The sequence below is a fragment of the Periplaneta americana genome, chromosome 15, assembly GCF_040183065.1.
Source record: "Periplaneta americana isolate PAMFEO1 chromosome 15, P.americana_PAMFEO1_priV1, whole genome shotgun sequence".
Lineage (NCBI taxonomy): Eukaryota > Metazoa > Arthropoda > Insecta > Blattodea > Blattidae > Periplaneta > Periplaneta americana.
Genome location: NC_091131.1, coordinates 168,005,617 through 168,026,509, shown reverse-complemented (window position 1 = coordinate 168,026,509; position 20,893 = coordinate 168,005,617). Strand labels below are relative to the sequence as shown.

Below are 20,893 nucleotides of genomic sequence, written 5' to 3'. Positions count from 1 at the left end.
CAGTAAGATCAACCGACTCGAAAAGGGTTTATATTAGATGCGTCCCTATAACTACCTACTTCACTCCAGAATTCAATGGTGTTTGTCTTTAAGTTCCACTTCACTTAGTCACATTTTACGAAATCGTTGCTGATATTGAGGCCCCATATCTCATTTATTTACGGATAAATAGCACAGAAAGATATAACGATATCGTACCGGTATAAAACGAGTAATAGTTATCACTGTCGTGGTACACGTCTTACACAAATAATATTCTTTAAGGAATTGAATTTAATGTCTGTAATCTCTATATAGGCCTATATCACAGTCTTTGTTGATCATGTGAATTACTAGTGCATGGCGGCAGTTGATGTCGATTTTTAACATTTGATTAGAAAGCCGCCGAACTTATTATTACTGTCCGATTGTTAGAATCGACCGGTATTGTACTTGAAAAAACAACAATAACGCTAATGTGAATTTCATTTCAGAAACTTCAAAGATTAAAAACCGCTAGTATTCCCGCTAAGCGGGATAATATAATTTTACCCGCGAGAAGATTATCCAAAAAAAGCTAGATTTAGCGGGAAAACCGCTGAATTGGCGACACTGTCCGTGTACCGGTAAGAAAAACACGTGAGCGACATGTATGCCTTGATCGTGGCCTAGATCACGGCAGTCTTGATCTCGCTAGTCGCTACTGGTTCTGTAACTTATTTCACAAAAGCTAGTCTAGCAATAATTTTGGATTAGGCGAATATTTGAGTCGACTTTGAAACAAAGGTACATAATCATAATATTTACATTTAGAAAAAATCATGGACTTTAGTCCACACAAATAAAATTCTGTATAATAACATTTGGGTAAAACGTTTACGTTTACTTAGTTTTGTGGATAATTATCGGCATGGGTCTTAATCCAGTTGTGAATTGCACTGAATGGCGGCCAATAACAGAAATATACGGTAAGACTGTCTAAGACTACGCACTTTATATTTACTGTCAGATTTTGTGAAACAAAGTACACATTTTAGCAGCAAAATGAGCGTAATCTGTTCCTGCCTCCTTGTCCTACCAGGCCAGGAGTATTGGGTCATTTTCCAATAGCAACATCTGCATTCTAGGTTGGTTTTACTAAAATGTTGAAAATGTGTATTCTTGGGCAAATGGCGTCCTGAGAGTACTTGCACAAGAAAACGCATTGCCAAACACTGATTCTAAATGTGAAATGAATATTTATTTATGATTTCACAGAAATGCTTTTTACTTACACAGTTCACATAGACCTACATGAGTTTTTACTTGGCTGTCGATTCTGGCACATTCGGTATGGGCCCACTGAATCCAATTTTCTCTATATTTTTACGCAGAATATAGACTATACAGGCTGGGTCGTCATCATTATCATCGTCATCGTCAAAGTCCTCCATTTCATCTTTCTCTTCTGCAGGGAAACTCAGCTTCGTCACTGCCTTCCTCGTCTGTCGTTTGCTTGCAGTATCATGGTCCTCAACAATCTTCTTCAATGGGGAAGAAGTCATAATGGCTGAAGATTTCAATCTATTTCCCCCCTTCTTCCCTCTGCATCACTTTGGGTTGGGAAGGAGATCTTTTGGTGACACATTAAATTCACTTGAAGGATTTTTCCCTTCTCCCAGATTATTTATAGTTTGAAGTGGGGATTCCTAATGTTCTGCCCAACACTTGATGACACTGCCTCATTTCTCAAGTCGATTTCTTCAGAAGGCTTCTCTGAGTCACTGATGATGGCAGGAAGTCCTCATCTTTAAAAGCGGAAGATCCCCGTAACTTGGAATGCCTTGACTGCTATCTGAATTGAAGCAGTGTTAGAGGTTAGGGGATTCATTTACTATAGGGTAGCGCTTAATTTTCCTCAAGTTGGACAAACTATGACGTCACAATATGGCTCCAATGACGTCAACGCAGTAACATCACAACATGGCCGACGTAAACCAAAACAATAAATAAATAAATAAATAAAACTATCTAAAAAAATTTTAAAAACAAATTGACGATATTCCATTCTACAATATAACCCAACTGCTCTTATCCAAAATACGATATCACCAAAACAATTCACGATATCCCATACTGGAACAGAGCCCATCCGCTCTTATCCAAAATACGATATCGCCAAAAGAATTCACGATATCCAATTCTGGAACAGAGCCCATTCGCTCTTATCCAAAATAGGATATCAGCAAAACAATATCCCATTCTGAAATATAACCCATCCGCTGTTATCCAAAATACGATATCACTAATACAATTCACGATATCCCATACTGGAACAGAGCCCATCCTCTCTTATCCAAAATAGGATATCTGCAAACGAATATCACAACATCCCATTCTGAAATATAACCCATCCGCTCTTATCCAAAATACAATATCACCAAATCAATTACAAACATCCCATCCTCAAATATTCATCTCATGTCACTAAAATATCACCTCAACGATCATCATCGGGGCTTGCACTCCGATACCCCGCTTTTTGCATCATATGCTACATGTAGGATCATCATCGGGGCTTGCAGCCCCGATACCCCGCTTCTATTGGTGATATCGTATTTTGGATAAGAGTGCAATTTTGAACCCCAAAGAAAAACATTAAAAAGAAACAACGAACAGATCCACACACACACCCATATATACAAAACCAACAAAAATAAAAAATATGTCTACAATAAATAAATTAAACATTATCCTCGATACATAATTACTACCCTAGCAAACAAAAACCCATCCTTATAAAAACAAATAAAACGCTCACCATCCAAACCTTCTTTTTATCCTCTCAGATCCAAACACATCCTTAACTGGTATGCCATTCAAACCTCATGAATACCAACCACGAACAAAATTTACAAATCTACCAACCTAACCACTTCCATCCATAAAGTGACGTCATCAAGTGACGTCATAATATCACTTCACTCCATTCTACAATCTAGCCAACATCAATTCTCATAAAAACAATAACGATATCCTATAATCAAGTAAACCCGAGGTTAGAGTAGGCTTTTTAAAAAAATCTCACCCACTTGGTGGATTGTGACCTGGGTGATTCGTGGGTATCAATCATATTCCTCGGACAGTGACTTCTTCAATTGCCCAAAGAAAGACACGTTGAGTGGCTACAAGTTGTGGCTAACATGCGATGGCAAAGACAAAATTATGCCTTTCTCTGGACAATATTGAATTGCAGCCAAGCTGTAGTGGGATATGTGTTGTCCAGTGTCAACAACTTCCTTTTCTGCTCGGATGGAACCACATGTTTGCTGAAATGCTGCTCAGAATTTATGAAGCCTGAATCAGATACCGTTCTCAGTATCTGATGGTGTTCGATCACAAAATTCTGGCTTGTTTTTCTTTCTTCGAAAGATAAGAGCAGGTGCTGTGCCCACACAGCATAGGTACTGCAGTTACAGACTCTCGACGTTTTTGAGAGACAACTTTAGACACTACTCGTTTTCCTCTAGGAGAAATGATCTTTGGAAGTTTAATGGGAACAGTTGGCACACTTGTCTCATCCATATTGAAGATGTCATTGGCTGAAAGTGCAGGGTTCTCGTCGAACACCATTTTCAGAATTTCGTTAAATCTATCAAACTGGACTCGATTGAACCCAATGGCTCTTCCCAATGAACAAACACTTCTCTGATTGTCATAATGTTAATGAGTGCCTCTTACAGAAGTTTCTAATCCATTTCTCACCGGTCATTTTCTTATCTTTATTAAATGGATGAGCAATGTTATTTTGTGTAGCATACTGAAAAACAACAGGCATAAGTTATTTTCTTGTTTTCCCATAGAATTTGCTGTCTAAAATCTTAATGCACGCCACAAGGGCATCCTCTTCTTCCTTAGAAAATGTTGATTTAAATCTGCCCAATGAGAATGGTACTGTCCCCTGAAATTATGAATAATTTGTTACCTAAGGCTGTCATCATTATACTAATATTAACAGTAATAATTTTGTTAATATTAATTAACGGACATATACAAGTCAACTCACTGCTTGTATTCTCTTCCTCAGTGTTGCTTCATGTACACCCACAAACTTGACTGCAAATCTCACACTACTGCCTGCAGCAATTCTTTCTTGAGCTGTTGTCAGCTGTTCAAGAGTGAACAACTGCCTATCCGTTTTTCGTTGATAATTAGACGACATACTGTCTAAAAACTAAGAAACTTCATTAGAAACACGAGATTGTTTAAAGTGTCCCAAGAGTACGAATTTAATAAAACAACTGCACACTCTTGAGACATTGCACTGCCTATCAGAAATGAAAATAAAATTGCAAATGCATTTAATATATAGTTCTCTAAAATTGGGCTTCAAATTACCAACGATATAACAGCACACCCCATTGAATATGTAAACAATAGAACTACTATTTCTAATACAATTATACTACATTCTTCCTAACTCCAATTCATGAAAATGAGTTAATTATTGCAGAAAATGACTTAAAAAACAATGTTGCTCCAGGGGAGGGTGGAATTTCTTCGAACTTAATAAAATCAATTGTTACTTTAATCTCAAATCCTCTTACTTATATTTTTAATATATTCCCTATGCTGTTGAAATGTGCTACTATAATTTCTTTATATAAATCAGGTGGAGAAATATTCTAAGTAATTATAGGCCAATATCTCTATTATCAAACATTGCGAAATTATTTGAAATACGCATTAAGAAAAGAAAAAAAACTTTTATCAAAATTTCTATTTGATTTTAGGAATCATATGGGCATCGAAGATGCTATAATGGCTGTAACTTCAAATATCATAAAAGTGTTAGACGAAGGCAAAAATGTTTAGGAGTATTCCTAGATTTAAGAAAAGCATTCGACACAATAAATCATAAGATATTATTAAATAAGTTGGAAGGCATTGGAATAACAGGTATTGCTTTGGATCTGTTTCAGCCCTATCTGTCAAATAGATACCATAGCACTAAAATTAATGACACACTAAGTAGTGGTGCAGAAATCAATATTGGTATTCCCCAAGGAACTGTGTTAGGCCCTCTCTTATTCATTATATACATTAACGATTTACTGCTTTTAGACACTAATATTATAAAGGTAAAAATGTACTCCTTTGCAGATGATACTGTTGCTATATACACTGGTAATGATTGGGAGGAGGTTTACAAACTTGCAAATATAGGCACAAACTCAATTAAAAAATGGCTAGATACAAACCTCCTCTCGCTCAATACTGATAAAACTACATTAATACCGTTTACTATAAATAAATCAGGTTTGTCTTCGATGAATCTAACTCAAAATTTAGTTATCCATGACAGTAATTGCTCTCAGTTTGCAATTTGTAGATGCCCAAAAATAAAAAAAAAAAAAATCAATCCAAGTAAAATACCTAGTTATTATAGATCAACATATATGGTGGGATTATTATATAAACTATCTGTGCCTTAAACTACGTAAAACAATTATTTACAAATTTGTTTTACTAAGACATTTTATGGAAAAAATAATATTAAGACAAATATATTTGAGTACAATTCATTCCATCCTACAATATGGCATTATATGATGGTGTAGGGCAATGAAGTCTTCACTCATGCCATTAATATTATTACAGAGAATAATAATAAAAATATGTATGAAGAAAAAAATGGATTATTATACATGCCTCATATACAAGGAATTTAATGTACTGAATATTAAGCAAATATACATATATACCCTATTAAAATACTACCACAGAAATAATAACTATTATGACCATGGTTACAGTGCAAGGAGACACATTATATCATGTCCTTTATTTGAACCCAAATACAATTCTGAAGCAGGACTAAGGTATGGCTCGAATTTGAGCCCGAGATTGTATAATAACTGCATTAAAAACCGTTCAAAATTAGCATCTTCCACTAATAAATTATTTAAAAAGCAAACACTTCAACTGATTTTAAATACTGATTAGTATTCTAGTAATTATATATATATATATATATATATATATATATATATATATATATTCATTTTTTAAATTTTTCGTTTTTTTTTATATTTCTCTTATATGAAATTAAAAAAAAAAAAAAGAAAAAAATATAGAGTCAACTCCGGATATAGTGAAGCTCTGCAGACTTGCATATTTCGTTCACTATATTCGAAATGTCTCTCCCCTAACCCTAAATAAATAAATTATTAATTATTATTATTAAAAGACGGAAATGAATGAAATTGTGAACAAGAAAATAAAGTATTTCATTTTTGTGGAATGGATTACACTGTATACTGTTACTCACAGTTGATTTACTTAAACTATGCTGTTCACCCACGTCCGCTTGCGAAAGACCACGTTCAGTGTCACTTATAATATTCGCCTTATCTTCCAAAGAAAACACTTTACACTTCGACATTTTTAGACAGGAAATTCACTGTTGGAACACAGATCGGGTAGATATGAGAAACACTGTTATGGTGCGACTGCGTACTCAGTCTTGGAATTTCCCGAGTCACTTAATGGAAACTGGGAGAAGGTTGATGGAGTTTTCAAGCTGAACTAAATAAGACTTCGTATTTTAATTACTTTTTTATGTATTACTAATTTTTCTGTATATAGACTATTTTAACAATATTTTTAATTCAGTGAAGTGTGAATATTATATTAGAATACTGTTTTTTACTTAGTGTCATTTTTTTTTTTCCAATGTGTTAAACTCAATTATGATCTTAACAAAGCCTACTCTTTGGACGTGTCACATCCGTCACATTACAATCTTCAGTGCTTGAACTCTGTGTATAAATTATACATATTTTGATGAGTATCGAAAATTCGCAGAAATAATTACCCATACTTGTACTGCTCATAGCTGAGGCTGAACCACCATCACATCCGTCACATCATTACATTTGTAAATTACAGATAAAAATTAAAGTAAATGTTTAAAACTGCCATCATGTTTTATTTTCCTAATGCTTAAAAAGCGAACACCAAATATAAATAAAGGGTTAAAATAAATGAGACACTATTTATTTAGACTTTTATTCTACCAGATGTCACGTCCATCACTCGTGGAATCTGTCAGATTCACCTCTAAACATAACACAAACAAAACAGTACAATTTATTTCTATTTATGCTACTGGTCAACCACTTGTATTTTGAATACCATTGTGTTCTGAATTTTCTGTTCACATTACCATCCTTCTGAATTATATTTAAATTGGAAGTAGGTTTTCGATTTTTTATGTCGTACTTTTGTTTATAAGATAAGGATGAGAAACCTGTATTTAATGAAAAGTCAAATGAATCTTAATTGTTTTGAGCACACGTTTTATCAAGATAACTGTTTAGCAATAATCACCATAACATTAACACTTGGCACACTAGAAATTAAGCTTTCATTGTAGCAATGCTGCCTGCCAGCCACACTAGACGCGAGAGAACTGAGACAATATTGGGAAATGCCTCACAGCGTTTCTAAGAGTTTTGATGATGAGCTTTGCTACACATGCGCCCATGCGCCCAAAACTAGCCAAATGGCAGACCCAAAGAGACAGTGTGAAGTCGTGTCTCCTTCTCTCCTTGCAATAGGTCTGGTCGTCGAATATTGCAGAAGAACGTGGCGCCAGCAAGCAATCTCTCTTACAATAATGAAGTCATGTTGAGTGATCGATGTAACCAGTAACTTCATAACTCGAAATATTAATATAGCTTAGAATAATAATTATTATAAACACAGATGAAGTTGGGTAGACACTGTCTCAATGTCTCATAGCACACTTTGCTCCTGATTGTGTGTGGGATACAATCTGCGAGTGAGGGAGGCGACAATGTTACGTTCACAGGTGAATGTTGTGTTATGCTAAGTACGGACTAGGGCGTGAGGAGTCACCATGGCTGTGGTAGACAGTAGGCAGAGAGAGCAGCTGCCATGCAGTGAGAGTGGGGATAACTTCCCCAACTGCGATTCTATTCTTTCTTCTTCTTCTTCTTTTTTTTTTCTACGATGCTTTATCAACATCTTATATTATTTAGCGTCTGAATGAGATGAAGGTGATAATCATGGTGAAATGAGTCCGGGGTCCAGCATCGAAAGGTCCACACCTGTGGAGTAACGGTCAGTGCGTCTGGCTGCGAAACCAGGTGGCCCGGGTTCGATTCCCGGTCGGGGCAAGTTACCTGGTTGAGGTTTTTTTTTCCGGGGTTTTCCCTCAACCCAATACGAGCAAATGCTGGGTAACTTTCGGTGCTGGACCCCGGACTCATTTCACCGGCATTATCACCTTCATATCATTCAGATGCTAAATAACCTAGATGTTGATACAGCGTCGTAAAATAACCCAATAAAAAAATAGAAAGAAAAGCATCGAAAGTTACCCAGCATTTGCTCATATTGAGTTGAGGGAATATCCCGGAAAAAAACCTCAACCAGGTAACTTGCCCCGACCAGGAATAGAACCCGGGCCACCTGGTTTCGCGGCCAGACGCGCTAACCGTTACTCACAGGTGTGGACTCACAGGTGGTGTGTAGATGGGAGGATAATATCAAAATGGATTTGAAGGAGGTGGAATATGATGATAGAGACTGGATTAATCTTGCACGGGATAGGGACTGATGGCGGGCTTATGTGAGGGCGGCAATGAACCTGGGAGTTCCTCAAAAGCCATTTGTAAGTAATAATAATAATAATAATAATAATAATAATAATCATTATAATAATAGTAATAGTACGACAAATGATTGGGTGGGCTCGGGTCCCTCGGTCCCATATAAGTTTGCGCCACTGCACAGCAAGAGGATTGATTTGTGTAATTCTAGCTTGCAGACAGAGTATGACCTGCCATTTTGCTCGCATTGTCATATGGTTGACCCCTGCGCGATTGAATGTGTAAATCATATTTACTTAATAAATTTATTAATGCGCTAGCTAATACTTCTGATTTGCGACCTGAATTTGAGACAAAACAGATAAATCTTTCAACAGGAAATCCACCTTTTGATAAATACCTTATAATAAAAGACGGCTGATCTACATGTTTAATATCGGGTATTGAGTCTAATATGGTGGAAAAATATTTAGTTTTCTTCACTTCATCTACAATATACTTCACTCTTTCTACTAGAATAGATATAAACTCTTCACATGTTTGAAAAGATGTGCTCCCTTTTCCTTTGTTTCCATAAAGTTCTACATGTTTGACTAGAAAGGGATCGAATTCTGCTATTATCTCTAGAGCCATTTCGAAATTTCCAGCATGTGCTGACCCCAACCCACAGATAGGCCTTGTATAGATAATATTTTACCACAACATCGACTCGTTTTAGCACTCCCTCCAATATTCAACTTCTGTCTTCAGCTGAGATGTTAGTTGCCCTTAGAGTTAACACATTCCCTATGCTCAGCTGAATTCCCACGAGCAGTTAATCGGGACTGCCGTTTGTCCAGGCATTAAATCCCTCATTCGGTTTTGAGAACTGCGATGTTCCATTATATAATAAACATGGGACACAAAATACACTGCACTTGCTTTGAGAGTACACTAAAAATGGTCTTTGTTGTTTCTCGCCATTGTTCAGGGTTTTGAGAAACAAACTGTTATTCAAGTATTTCGGGTAGTCAGTATATTGCCTGCATGAATTTCTAAAATCACAATCACAGTCCATATTTTGTGCAACATCATCTTGTTTAGCGATATGATCGCGAAGCAATTCATTTATTGTCGTCAGAAATTGGATCACTGTCACTATCACCATTCGCCCTATATGCGTCATTTGGATCAAGTGAAATAATTAATTCGGCGTCATCATTACTATTTCTAATATCGGAATTGCCTGCCTGACTCAGATAAACCACACACTCCACTATTTTCGGTACTGTTCGCCACATTATTACACTCTGATGTGCCTGGACTCGAACTGGAACAAGCTGGTGTGTTTGTTTTTTAACTAGCACATCTATTTTTGCACTCTTTCTCACAATTTCCTCTTTTTTTTGCCTTGTCTTTCGTGAGTTTCTGGTATTAAGAACTACTTACTTTTTTTTAGTAGGTTATTTTACGATGCTTTATCAACAGCTTAGGTTATTTAGCGTCTGAATGAGATGAAGGTGGTAATGCCGGTGAAATTGAGTCTGGGGTCCAACACCGAACGTTACCCAGCATTTGCTCATATTGGGTTGAGGGAAAACCCCGGAAGAAACCTCAACCAGGTAACTTGCCCCGACTGGGAATCGAACCCGGGCCACCTGGTTTCGCTGTCAAACTCACTAACCGTTACTCCACAGGTGTGAATTCCTAGATCTTGAATTGATCATTCAGATGTCTCTTGCGGTAAAATGCGCAGTTTTACATGGGAATGACTTATACCACTATTTTTGTGATGGGCGATTTATATTACGGTATAACATGTTTTTGTGCGGTTCTGAGCGTTCAAGATCAAGTACATCCCTTATCTATTGATTTTCTAGGTGGTTCATTGTAAACGCTATTTTATGATCCCACCAGAAATGTTGCAGTTCCGTTCAAGACTGTATATCAAAACCATCTATAGATGCACACACTCACTCTGTATATCAGAACCATCTATAGGTGCACACACTCACTCTGTATATCAGAACCATCTATAGGTGCACACACTCACTCTGTATATCAGAACCATCTATAGGTGCACACACTCACTCTGTATATCAGAACCATCTATAGGTGCACACACTCACTCTGTATATCAGAACCATCTATAGGTGCACACACTCTGTATATCAGAACCATCTATAGGTGCACACACTCACTCTGTATATCAGAACCATCTATAGGTGCACACACTCACTCTGTATATCAGAACCATCTATAGGTGCACACACTCACTCTGTATATCAGAACCATCTATAGGTGCACACACTCACTCTGTATATCAGAACCATCTATAGGTGCACACACTCACTCTGTATATCAGAACCATCTATAGGTGCACACACTCACTCTGTATATCAGAACCATCTATAGGTGCACACACTCACTCTGTATATCAGAACCATCTATAGGTGCACACTCTCACTCTGTATATCAGAACCATCTATAGGTGCACACACTCACTCTGTATATCAGAACCATCTATAGGTGCACACACTCACTCGGTTGGTTTCCAAGAATTATTTATTATTTTTTTGCAATTAGTTATAAACATGTTTCTTTTCACTTCGTATTTACAGGACTTAAAGTTCACTGAGGTTGAGCTAATTGGCATATACTTAATAGATAATCTGTTTTGTTACTTATTATGTTAGAAGGTATGCCTCTGCACTTTTTCATAATCTTTATAAGCCTAACTGTATTTTCACCCTCATATTTTATAACATGTCGATAGTTTCCTTTGTTTATATTTATATTTACATTTTTTTTGCATACTTTATAGTCTTAATTTGTTTTCTGTAGTTATATTTATTTAAAATTATATTTGAAAAAATTACAACAAATAATTCAGGAGAACAGTATTGTTACGGTGAGTGACTAGGTTCAAACCAAAACTCGCTTCCTAGGCATCTGAAATATTCATAGAAAAGGACAGATAACCGCATGCGATTAAAATGTGTATGATATCCTACAACTTTCACATTAGAGGTGAAACAGCATAAAGTGGCAAAACTTTGTCAATTTAGCAGCTACATATTGAGTAATTAATTGGAATATGGTACTGCGTAAGTACCCTATATTGGTATTATATTGCTGAATTTATTTTTGGTACAAGTAACATTTGTCCCACTCCATGGCGTCGTGGTCTAAGGCAGCAATCATCAGCACAGAGCACCTTGGGGCTAGCGTCTCTTACCCGCTGAGAACAAACTGCACTATGGTGCATTCGTAGCTGCTAGCAGGTATGCTCTCTACCTCTTCCTGCTGCATGATGGGGCACACGAGGCGGCTCTGTTTACCCTTTAGTGCTGACGACCACTGGTCTAAGGCATCCTGCCTAGGACTCGCGTTACAGAATGCGCGCTGGTTCGAATTCTCATGGGGAAAGAAATTTTCTCATGAAATTTCGACCAGTGTCCACACAGCATCGTGATGCACTTGGGGAGCGATGATAGGTAGTGAAATCCAGCTATAACAGCTGGGCGGATCATCATGCTTAGCCATACGATATCTCCATTCTGATTGGATGATCGTCCACCTCTGCTTTGGCATGTGGACGTGAGGCCAGCAGCTGGCTAGGCGGTAATGGTCCTTCATTGACTGTCGTGCCTAGTATTATTATTATTATTATTATTATTATTATTATTATTATTATTATTATTATTATTACAAGTAACATTTCTTTATATATTTATTTATTTATCCTTGTACCATCAATAAAAAACACGTATGCTTTTTATTTTTTTAAGTTATTTTAAGTGGCACAGACTTTGTATGTACAGCTCGATTCAGCGTTAATGGCCCCTGTCCTTGGTTGGCTAGTGAGCGAGTTGTGTGTTGCGTCAAAAGAAAGAAATTTAATCACAAATGTGCATAGGAGGGGAAGAGGAAGAATGAAAATAATATCTATGCTCGAAGCTGAGGGACACTCATGTCAAGAAAATATAAGTCATCATGACATTGTTTAGTCAACAGACATAGTGGGACGTGTGGAAGAATATTGTTTTAAGACGGAGTGTACTGCAACATGGTGAGAAGGAAGTGTTAGGTGTTATGACTGCGCGGTCTGACCTGTGCGACCCAACCCGCCAGTAGTGATAACTCGCTCTTAGTCTATCTACTTACTTTTTGCAAGGGCCAAAATCCCTGAATCAAGCTGTAAATACTTATGCGGTATTGTGAAACTCAAAATACCATATCGGATTACGTGAAAATTACGTACATCAATATTCTGCATTTTGATTATATCCACTTACTTTTGTATAAATTAATGTCGAAAATCTAAACCTCTATTTCCCTCCACTCAGCATTGCCAAACGTACCAATGCTCCAGCTTGTAACTGAAGGTGGCTCTTGCCATATGGATCATAAACACATAGTTTCACGTCAGTTTCACATAGAAAATAAAGTTCGAAAGTTGTGTGTAAATGGAGGCGACAGAGAGTTGCGGGAATCTCTTATAGGTTTGGTTAGGTTAGTTTAGGCTTTTGGTATGCCCTGCATATATGAATCTGTGACAGATTAGGTTAGGTTAGGTTAGGTTAGGTTAGTTTAGGCATTTGGTATGCCTTGCATATTCGAATCTGTGACACGTTAGGTTAGGCTTTTGTTACGTCTTGCACATACGAATCAATGACAGGTTAGGTTAGTTTAGGCTTTTTATATGCCTTGCATATACTTAAAATTTGCTGTCCACCTTCCTTTGGTAACGTTATTGTAAATATTTACCAAAAGCTTATGTTAGATTAAGTTAGCTTAGAGGACGTCAAGGTCCTCTGTCCCAATGGTCTATGAGAAGATTAGGATGGTAGCAGTTGCCCAGGAAAGGTTGGTGATTTTATTTTTTATTGTGACATTGTCAGAACTGGTCTGTGGCGTGCTCGTGTAATGGCGGATAATCAAACGAAGTCACATTACGAAAACTGTGTGTTGTTTATTTCATCATTATTAATTGTTGTTTTATTATTTTTCGTGCTTATTCCATTAATAGAAATTATTGTACATGTATTGCACATAACATCATATTTTATGTTTTGCAACTTATTCCTGTGTTATCTTTTTTGCTAGAAACCACTACATATTCACCTTCTTTATGACGCATCTCTTATTTCAAACGTAATTTAGTACATTTTCGTACAATTATGTATATATATTGCTATAAAATGCTCCTAAATATTCATAAATATTCAACTCCATCGCCACAAAGATCCCTTACAAATCGGTTTATTGGACATTTTAACTTAAAAACATTTTTATGTGGAAATTTCTGTATTTTGGACATTTTGACTTGTGGCCTGATTTGATGGATTGATTGGACGTTATAGTTTTGGACAATTTTATAGCCGACTTTCTGTATGTAGGGAATTATATACATTTTTCAACATGTGACATTCTGCAAAATAATGTCCATTTCGTAAATCTTCTCTTCCAGCTTAGATGGATTTCATCAAGATGGAACCCGAGGTCGACCCATTGGCCTTCGTAACAAGCTGTAACACATATATAGAAGAGAAGAAGCCCTTATTAGAGGTACATGGGAAGATCTTGTTATATATTTTGTCTTTCAAAAACAAAAGCACAAACAATACCATAAGCTAAAAGCGAACATGAACTAAAAAACGTTGTTACCCAATCAGCTAATGCTGAAGCACTTCAATCAGCACTCACATTCGAGAATCCTACAAATCATTCTTGTATTACTCCGTCAGTAGTTACATATCGAAGTACAGCTGAGAGTTGCGATTGGCTACGAATATCAGTCGTCTCATCATCATCATCAACAAATGGGGCATTGTGGACTTCTTTTCTAATTTCTGCTATAATTAGGGTAAACATTGGTAATTCCGTGATAATTTCATGAAAATTGATTTAAAATGCAAATGTGTAAATATTTCCTTATTCCGATTTTTCCACCCAAGGGATAATAATTTGCTGTACAAATCTGGAGACATAAAAGATTGGATACGTTGTTGAACAAGTGCCAAAAACCACTTTTACAACTTAAGCTAGTAGGTTGGTTATTTCGTGATAACCTTGGTAATTCCGTATATTATAGTGACTATTACACTTTTACTACGTCATACTACTTTTGACCAATGAAACGGTACGAAAGGATGTCTTTCAACCAATCATGGCTGCTTATCGCACAATTTTATCGCGTCCCTAGCATTTATTTAATTTTATCGCTTACCTAGCATTTGTTTATTTTAATCATTATCCTAGCATTTGTTTCTTTGTTTGCCAACATTTCAAACTGCAAATTCTTTACGGTGCTATAAAACATGCTTTGTGATCGCCATTTGTTTACAGCATAGAGAGTCAACTGAAAATGGCGGCTCCGTTCAAACGTTTTGGTGAAGCTAACATTAGTGAAATAGACAGCACGACACCAAACAACACAAAGAGAAACAGAAACAGTATTTGGAACCAGTTTAATCAATTTTGTATTCAGCGGGAACATAAACTGCTAGGTGACACTCCAGTGGAACAGATCGCTACAATTATGAAAGACTGGGCCATCAATATGCGAAAGGGAGACGGACAAGAGTATAAAGATTACTCTGTAAACACCATATGGAACGTTACAGCAAAAATTCTGCAAGAAAATTACTATGAACAATATAAATGTAAGTTCAACCCATTTTCTGACATAGAATTTAAGTGTGCCAGAGATGCCAGAAATACCAAAAGAAAACTGCTTCAGAACCTACCAGGAAAAAGAAAGAAAAGTTCTGTAGAAACTTATGACGAAAATACTCCATTGGGTTTGGAAAAGAAATTTTTTCACATTGCATCACTGGAATTGGCTTGGCGTGGAGGAGAAGCGGTGAAGTGTTTCACACAACATTTCCAGGAAGATGGCACTCCATCAGGAAGAATCGCTTACAACTCTATATTTTCAAAAACTTGTCAAGGTGGTGACCACAAGTTAGCAGACACGAAGTGGCTTATTCCCAATAAGGAAAACATAGACAGATGTCCTGTAAGACTTTATAAATTATTAACGGAGAAACGTAAGTCCAGTGCAATATTAAAACTGATCGTTTTCTTCCTTACTCTCTACCCTACATACAACATTTCTGGGATTTGGTATAAAAACTGTCCTGTTGGGCAAAGTGAACTAAGTTATCTACACAAAAAGCTGGTCTGGACGTCAAAAAACAGAAGATTACAAACCACTCTAGTCAATGCATAGCAGTTTCAAATATGACTCACATTGGCATTCAAGAACAAGAATTAATAAAGATCACTGGTCATAGCAATACATCTTCCCTGAAACCATATTTACAAATAAATGAAGAGCACCATTCGGAAATCCTGAATAAATTGAGGAATACACCATGTACATCAACGAGTTCACTTCTTTCACACACATGTCCAATATAACATCAACTGAAGCACCAACCACTAAGACATTCAAATTTGAAAACTATACTTTCAATAATTGTTCCTTTTAAAATTATTCATGTTTATTTTTTATTTCATCATCCATAATTAAAACTTTTCTTATTTCATCATTCTTAATTATAACTTTTCAAACACTTGTTTATTATATTTACGTTATGTTATAGCTTCTGCTGTGTGATATTATGGATAGTCACCTATCAGAGATTGTTCAATATACTAAGATTTATTGAAAATCATCTGTCAAGTGACGGGATCTGGATAATGGAAGTGGAATGCAACTGTTCTAATTAAAATGAAACTGAATTAACAAAGTCTTTTTGACTAGTAACCTCCACAGAGTTCAATGAAGATTCTTTAGTTGCACAACTGATAACAAGAAAAGAGCTAATCATAACACACTATTGCCATCTAGTGCAATACACTGGTACAATAATACATTCGAAGACAGTTCAGTATTTTCGTAAGTCAATATTTTATTGTATTACAGTACTTCATTACTTCTAATCTTTATATACTTTCTTCTAATCATGTAATAGTCAATTAAATTCCACTCGAGTATTGATTTTCTCTAGATAAATCAAAACCTCTAGTGAGATTACTGTTGATAATTTCGTGAGAGGTAGAAGAATTGTGGAAAAATTCATTAAGTCAAATGAAATTCTGATTTATTGTTACAAGACTTCAAACATAGTAATTCTGGCTAATATTCATAGCAAGAAAACATAGAAATATATATCAACACATAATAATAATGAAATCAAAGGAAAAATTGAAATTGAAAAGGAATCTTTTTTGCCTTGAAAGGGTGAACACTTTTATTACGCACTTTACTATAATTATATTACGAGAGTAACTCCAAAAGTAATGCATAACATTTGTTTAAAAATTATATTTTTATCCTACAGCTTTGCTACTTTCACAGAATGTAGATACATCCTTTAGGAACAAAATGTCCCTTTCAACTGCCTTACGTCACCTAGGAACGAGGGCCTGTAGACCAGCACGATAAAAGTCTGAACCAACACGTCTGAACTCCACGTAATTCCTCATAAAGACATCCACAAACAGACTTGGAGGTCGCCATACGGTTAACCAGGTCGATCATGTGCTGATAGATAGAAGAAGAGCTACGGGAATTATGGCTGTAAGATCATACAGAGGAGCAGATGGAGACACGGATCACTTTTTGGTTAAAGTGAAATATAAATGTAGAATAAGTAACTATACCAAGAATAGCTTCAGAGCATCTAGAAAGATCAATATACAGACACTTAAAGATCTGGAAATAAAGAATAGATTTAAGGAGACAACTAGCAGAGAATTGGATCAGAGGAAGGAAGATTTTGAGAAGGGAATGGAGTCTTGTTGGATAGCAATTAGAGATTCTTTGCAAGTGGCTAGTGAGGAAACCATTGGATATGAGGAGAGAATACCAAAAAATAAGTGGTTTGACAATGAATGCAAAGCAGCCATAGAAGAAAGGAATGTTGCACGATTAAGATATATTAACTGTGCTACAAGATCTAAGCATGAAGAATATCAGGAAAAACGTAGAATAGCAAATTGGTTATGTAGAAGTAAGAAAAGGAAAGTTTGCAATGAACGGATGGAGGAGATGGAAAAGAATTTCAAAGATAATAATATAAAGCAAGCATATAAAGAGATCAAATTCAACAGAAAAGGATTTGCACCCAGAATAAATATGATTAGGAAAGATTCTGAAATTATAAGCAACCCGGATGAAATCCTAGAAAGATGGAAAATGCATTTCCAGCAATTACTTAATACTGATGTAGACAACAGTGTAAGAGATATAGGTATAATGGAAGTAAATGAGGAAGAGATGGAACCACCTGACGAACTAGATGTAGAAATTGCCATCGAGGCTTTAAGAAATAGAAAAGCCCCTGGGACAGATAACAGCAGAGCTTATTAAAAACGGTGGGAGTATGCTAAAGAAAGCATACATTATCTAATAAGGCAGATATGGCATGAAGAAAAATGCCGGAGGAATGGCATATAGGGATTATATGCCCCATATATAAGAAGGGAGACAGGTTAGACAGCTATAACTACAGGGGTATAACCTTACTTAGCACAACATACAAAATATTTACGTATATACTTAGGAAAGGATAGATAAATACTATGAGGGGATCATAGGAGAGTATCAAGCTGGATTTTGATGGGGAAGATGAACCATGGATCAAATATTTACGGTTAAAAAAATTGCAGGAAAATTCTGGGAATATAACATTAGTCTGTATCAACTTTTCCTAGATTTTAGAACAGCCTATCACAGTATTAGAAGGGAAGAATTATACAAAATTATGATTGAATTTAAAATACCAACCAAATTAATCAGGTTGGCGAGGATGGCGAAGACAAATTCGAAGGCTAAAGTTAAGATCTGTGGAGGCATGTCAGCCCCTTTTAATATAGACACTGGCCTGAAGCAGGGAGATGGGCTTGCGCCTATGCTTTTTAATTTGGTTTTAAACTGGGTTATATAGCACACCAAAGTAGACGTTAATAATACTTTACTATATAAGACGACACAGATAGTAGGTTCTCCTTGTTCGCTTTATAAACAGAGACAACAATAGTTCCCTTGCCTTTCATGTATGGCATGCCACTGATTCACGTGATGGCTGTCCAATATAGATGGTATTGCAGATGTAACTTCAATTTCGCAGCTTAGTAGTAGTAAAGATCAGCAACTGTCGCGGACTTTCGTTACAAATTACTTACACACATGTGCATGCCCACAGACACACACACACGTTACAGGTAATGCTTCTGTAAATGGCAAGAAAAAGCCGAAGAGTTCATTTGTTTTATATGTTTGTGTGTATCTAAGTCATATATTGAATTGCTTGAATCGTTTTACAAAGTAACACAAACTGTTCATGTTTCTCACATTGAAGTTGAACAGTTACTTTCAGTATAACTTTTTCAGTTGTTCTCTTGGTTGTAATTTCTTTTCATAATATTTTGCTGCTTTAAGTAGTACTGAATACTATAATAAAATACCCGAATCCGAAAGAGATTACAAACACAATAATATGGAATAATGTTTAGTGTGAATTGAACTTGATCACACATGACGCCATAAGTTGTTTATCTTCAGAGTGGGTGCATTGCTTCTACTTAGTTTTATGCGTCTGTTAAGTGTCGGCCCCATTTTACTTTGGACTCTTTCATAACTTTTCGGTTGCGCTGCCAAACATGGGTGTACAGAACCATAGCACAGCCTCTGACACTTGAAATCAGCTTCAAAATAGCAAAAATATGTGAATCATTAATGATGTCACTGTGGTTTCCAGAAAATGAATTTGTTGGATCTGCATGTGACTGAGATAAAGACTGAAAGCTTGGACCAGAGTTACAACAACACATCTGAGATTGGATATGGAGAAACATCAGTGCCGACTAATTTCTCCACGGAGAAATGTGACTCTGTGGTGAGTGGAGCATATGGAGTGAGCTGGTGCATTTCGTTCCATATTTTAATTTGCATTCTGTTCGTCACTGGTCACTGGCACCATCTCTGTCTGCAGTGACGGTTGAAATATGATGGGGATGTTAGCACTCTGAGAACACTGTTAGTTACCTACTTGGTTATTCCTTTGATCCAGTGTGTTCTGAATTAGAAGTGTCATTGATATCTGTTTTTAAATTACAAAAAGTAGAGTTGTCTTGATAATCCATGTTGAATCATTCGTACTTGAATATAAATAATTGATTAAATGGCGATCTTACTATCAAGTAGCACCGAAACAGCTGTAAGCCACACATGCTTACATAATTAACACGAGTAAGATCGCCATTTAATCAGTTATTTTAAAAAAGTACTTAAAACACCTGTAGTACTTTTGTCCCGAATATACAGACGAAGTTGTTCTACCTAGGGACACAATTTCACTAGCTGTCAAATATAAACAATGGGCTACAGTTTTGTTATGCTGGTAAATTATTCCATTCACTGAAGACTACAGTGATTACATGAAACATGGTACACAAAAGTCCAGTTCTTGAAAATGCAGTTCAACTTCCTGTCTGTAATTAGTTTGAAATATTACCATTAAAATTTCAGGTAACACATGTCACAGTTTTGTGCCCAAAGTGATTGTTACCCAACTGTTGATTGTGTTTTGTTAAGAGTTACTCAATGTTTGCACTTCGGTGAATCAAAACGAGATACTTTTCATTACAGTGACGATCCTCTTTCAGAATAATTTAAAGAGCATTGAAATAACACCCCAGATCTCACTACCTTGTTTGGCTTGATTCAGAGTGTGTCAGATTGTATGACTTCATTGATACCGGTCATGTAAAACGTAAGTGGTGAAAAAATGTTGATTGCAAAGAAAACATTGTCACAGTCAGTTCAAGATATGATGTTCACTGAAATGCTTAAGCCACTGCTCATTTATTAATTCCATCGGCAACTTCTTTAAACATTAATTTCTTAGTTTATTATTTCATATGGTCACAAATGCATCCACGTTGTTATTTTTGCTTCATGTATTTTCAGCTTGATAAAATTCCTTCAATTTTTTGTCATAATATATGAAACGTGTGAACAGTAGTAGCACTGGTCCAGATAATACTAATAATAAGCAGCTATGAAAATTATAGAAAATTAGTTTGGTTAATGAATTAGACCAAAACTGAAGCGCATTAATTAATATTAGCATTTTACATCAATACTCACAAGGAATAATGTTCCTTCATAACTTTCGTTTACTCACAGAGTTTAAAGAGTCTTATAAAGAGTGTGGACAAAAATACTAGCAAATGTAAAATTGAACAATTAAAAATTGCTTTCAGAAGACTTTTATGTCAAGTGAATGAAACCTTTATAG

The 20,893-nt window shown here is 36.0% G+C and overlaps 1 protein-coding gene across 2 annotated transcripts in view; it reads left to right on the top strand.

Moving 5' to 3' along the window:
- Window positions 1-636: 636 nt before the first annotated feature.
- LOC138715525 (zinc finger protein 664-like) overlaps window positions 637-20,893 on the top strand; it is a 34,208-nt gene continuing 13,951 nt past the window's right edge. Inside the window, exons 1-3 of one of the 2 annotated variants that reach the window (XM_069848558.1) lie at window positions 637-765; window positions 14,050-14,147; window positions 19,352-19,489. In XM_069848558.1, coding sequence (XP_069704659.1) covers window positions 14,055-14,147; window positions 19,352-19,489 — 231 coding nt within the window. In that variant the 5' untranslated portion in view covers window positions 637-765; window positions 14,050-14,054. Of the gene's footprint in view, window positions 766-13,157; window positions 14,148-19,351; window positions 19,490-20,893 lie in introns of those variants that run through there. The other variant, XM_069848560.1, reaches the window with a different exon arrangement.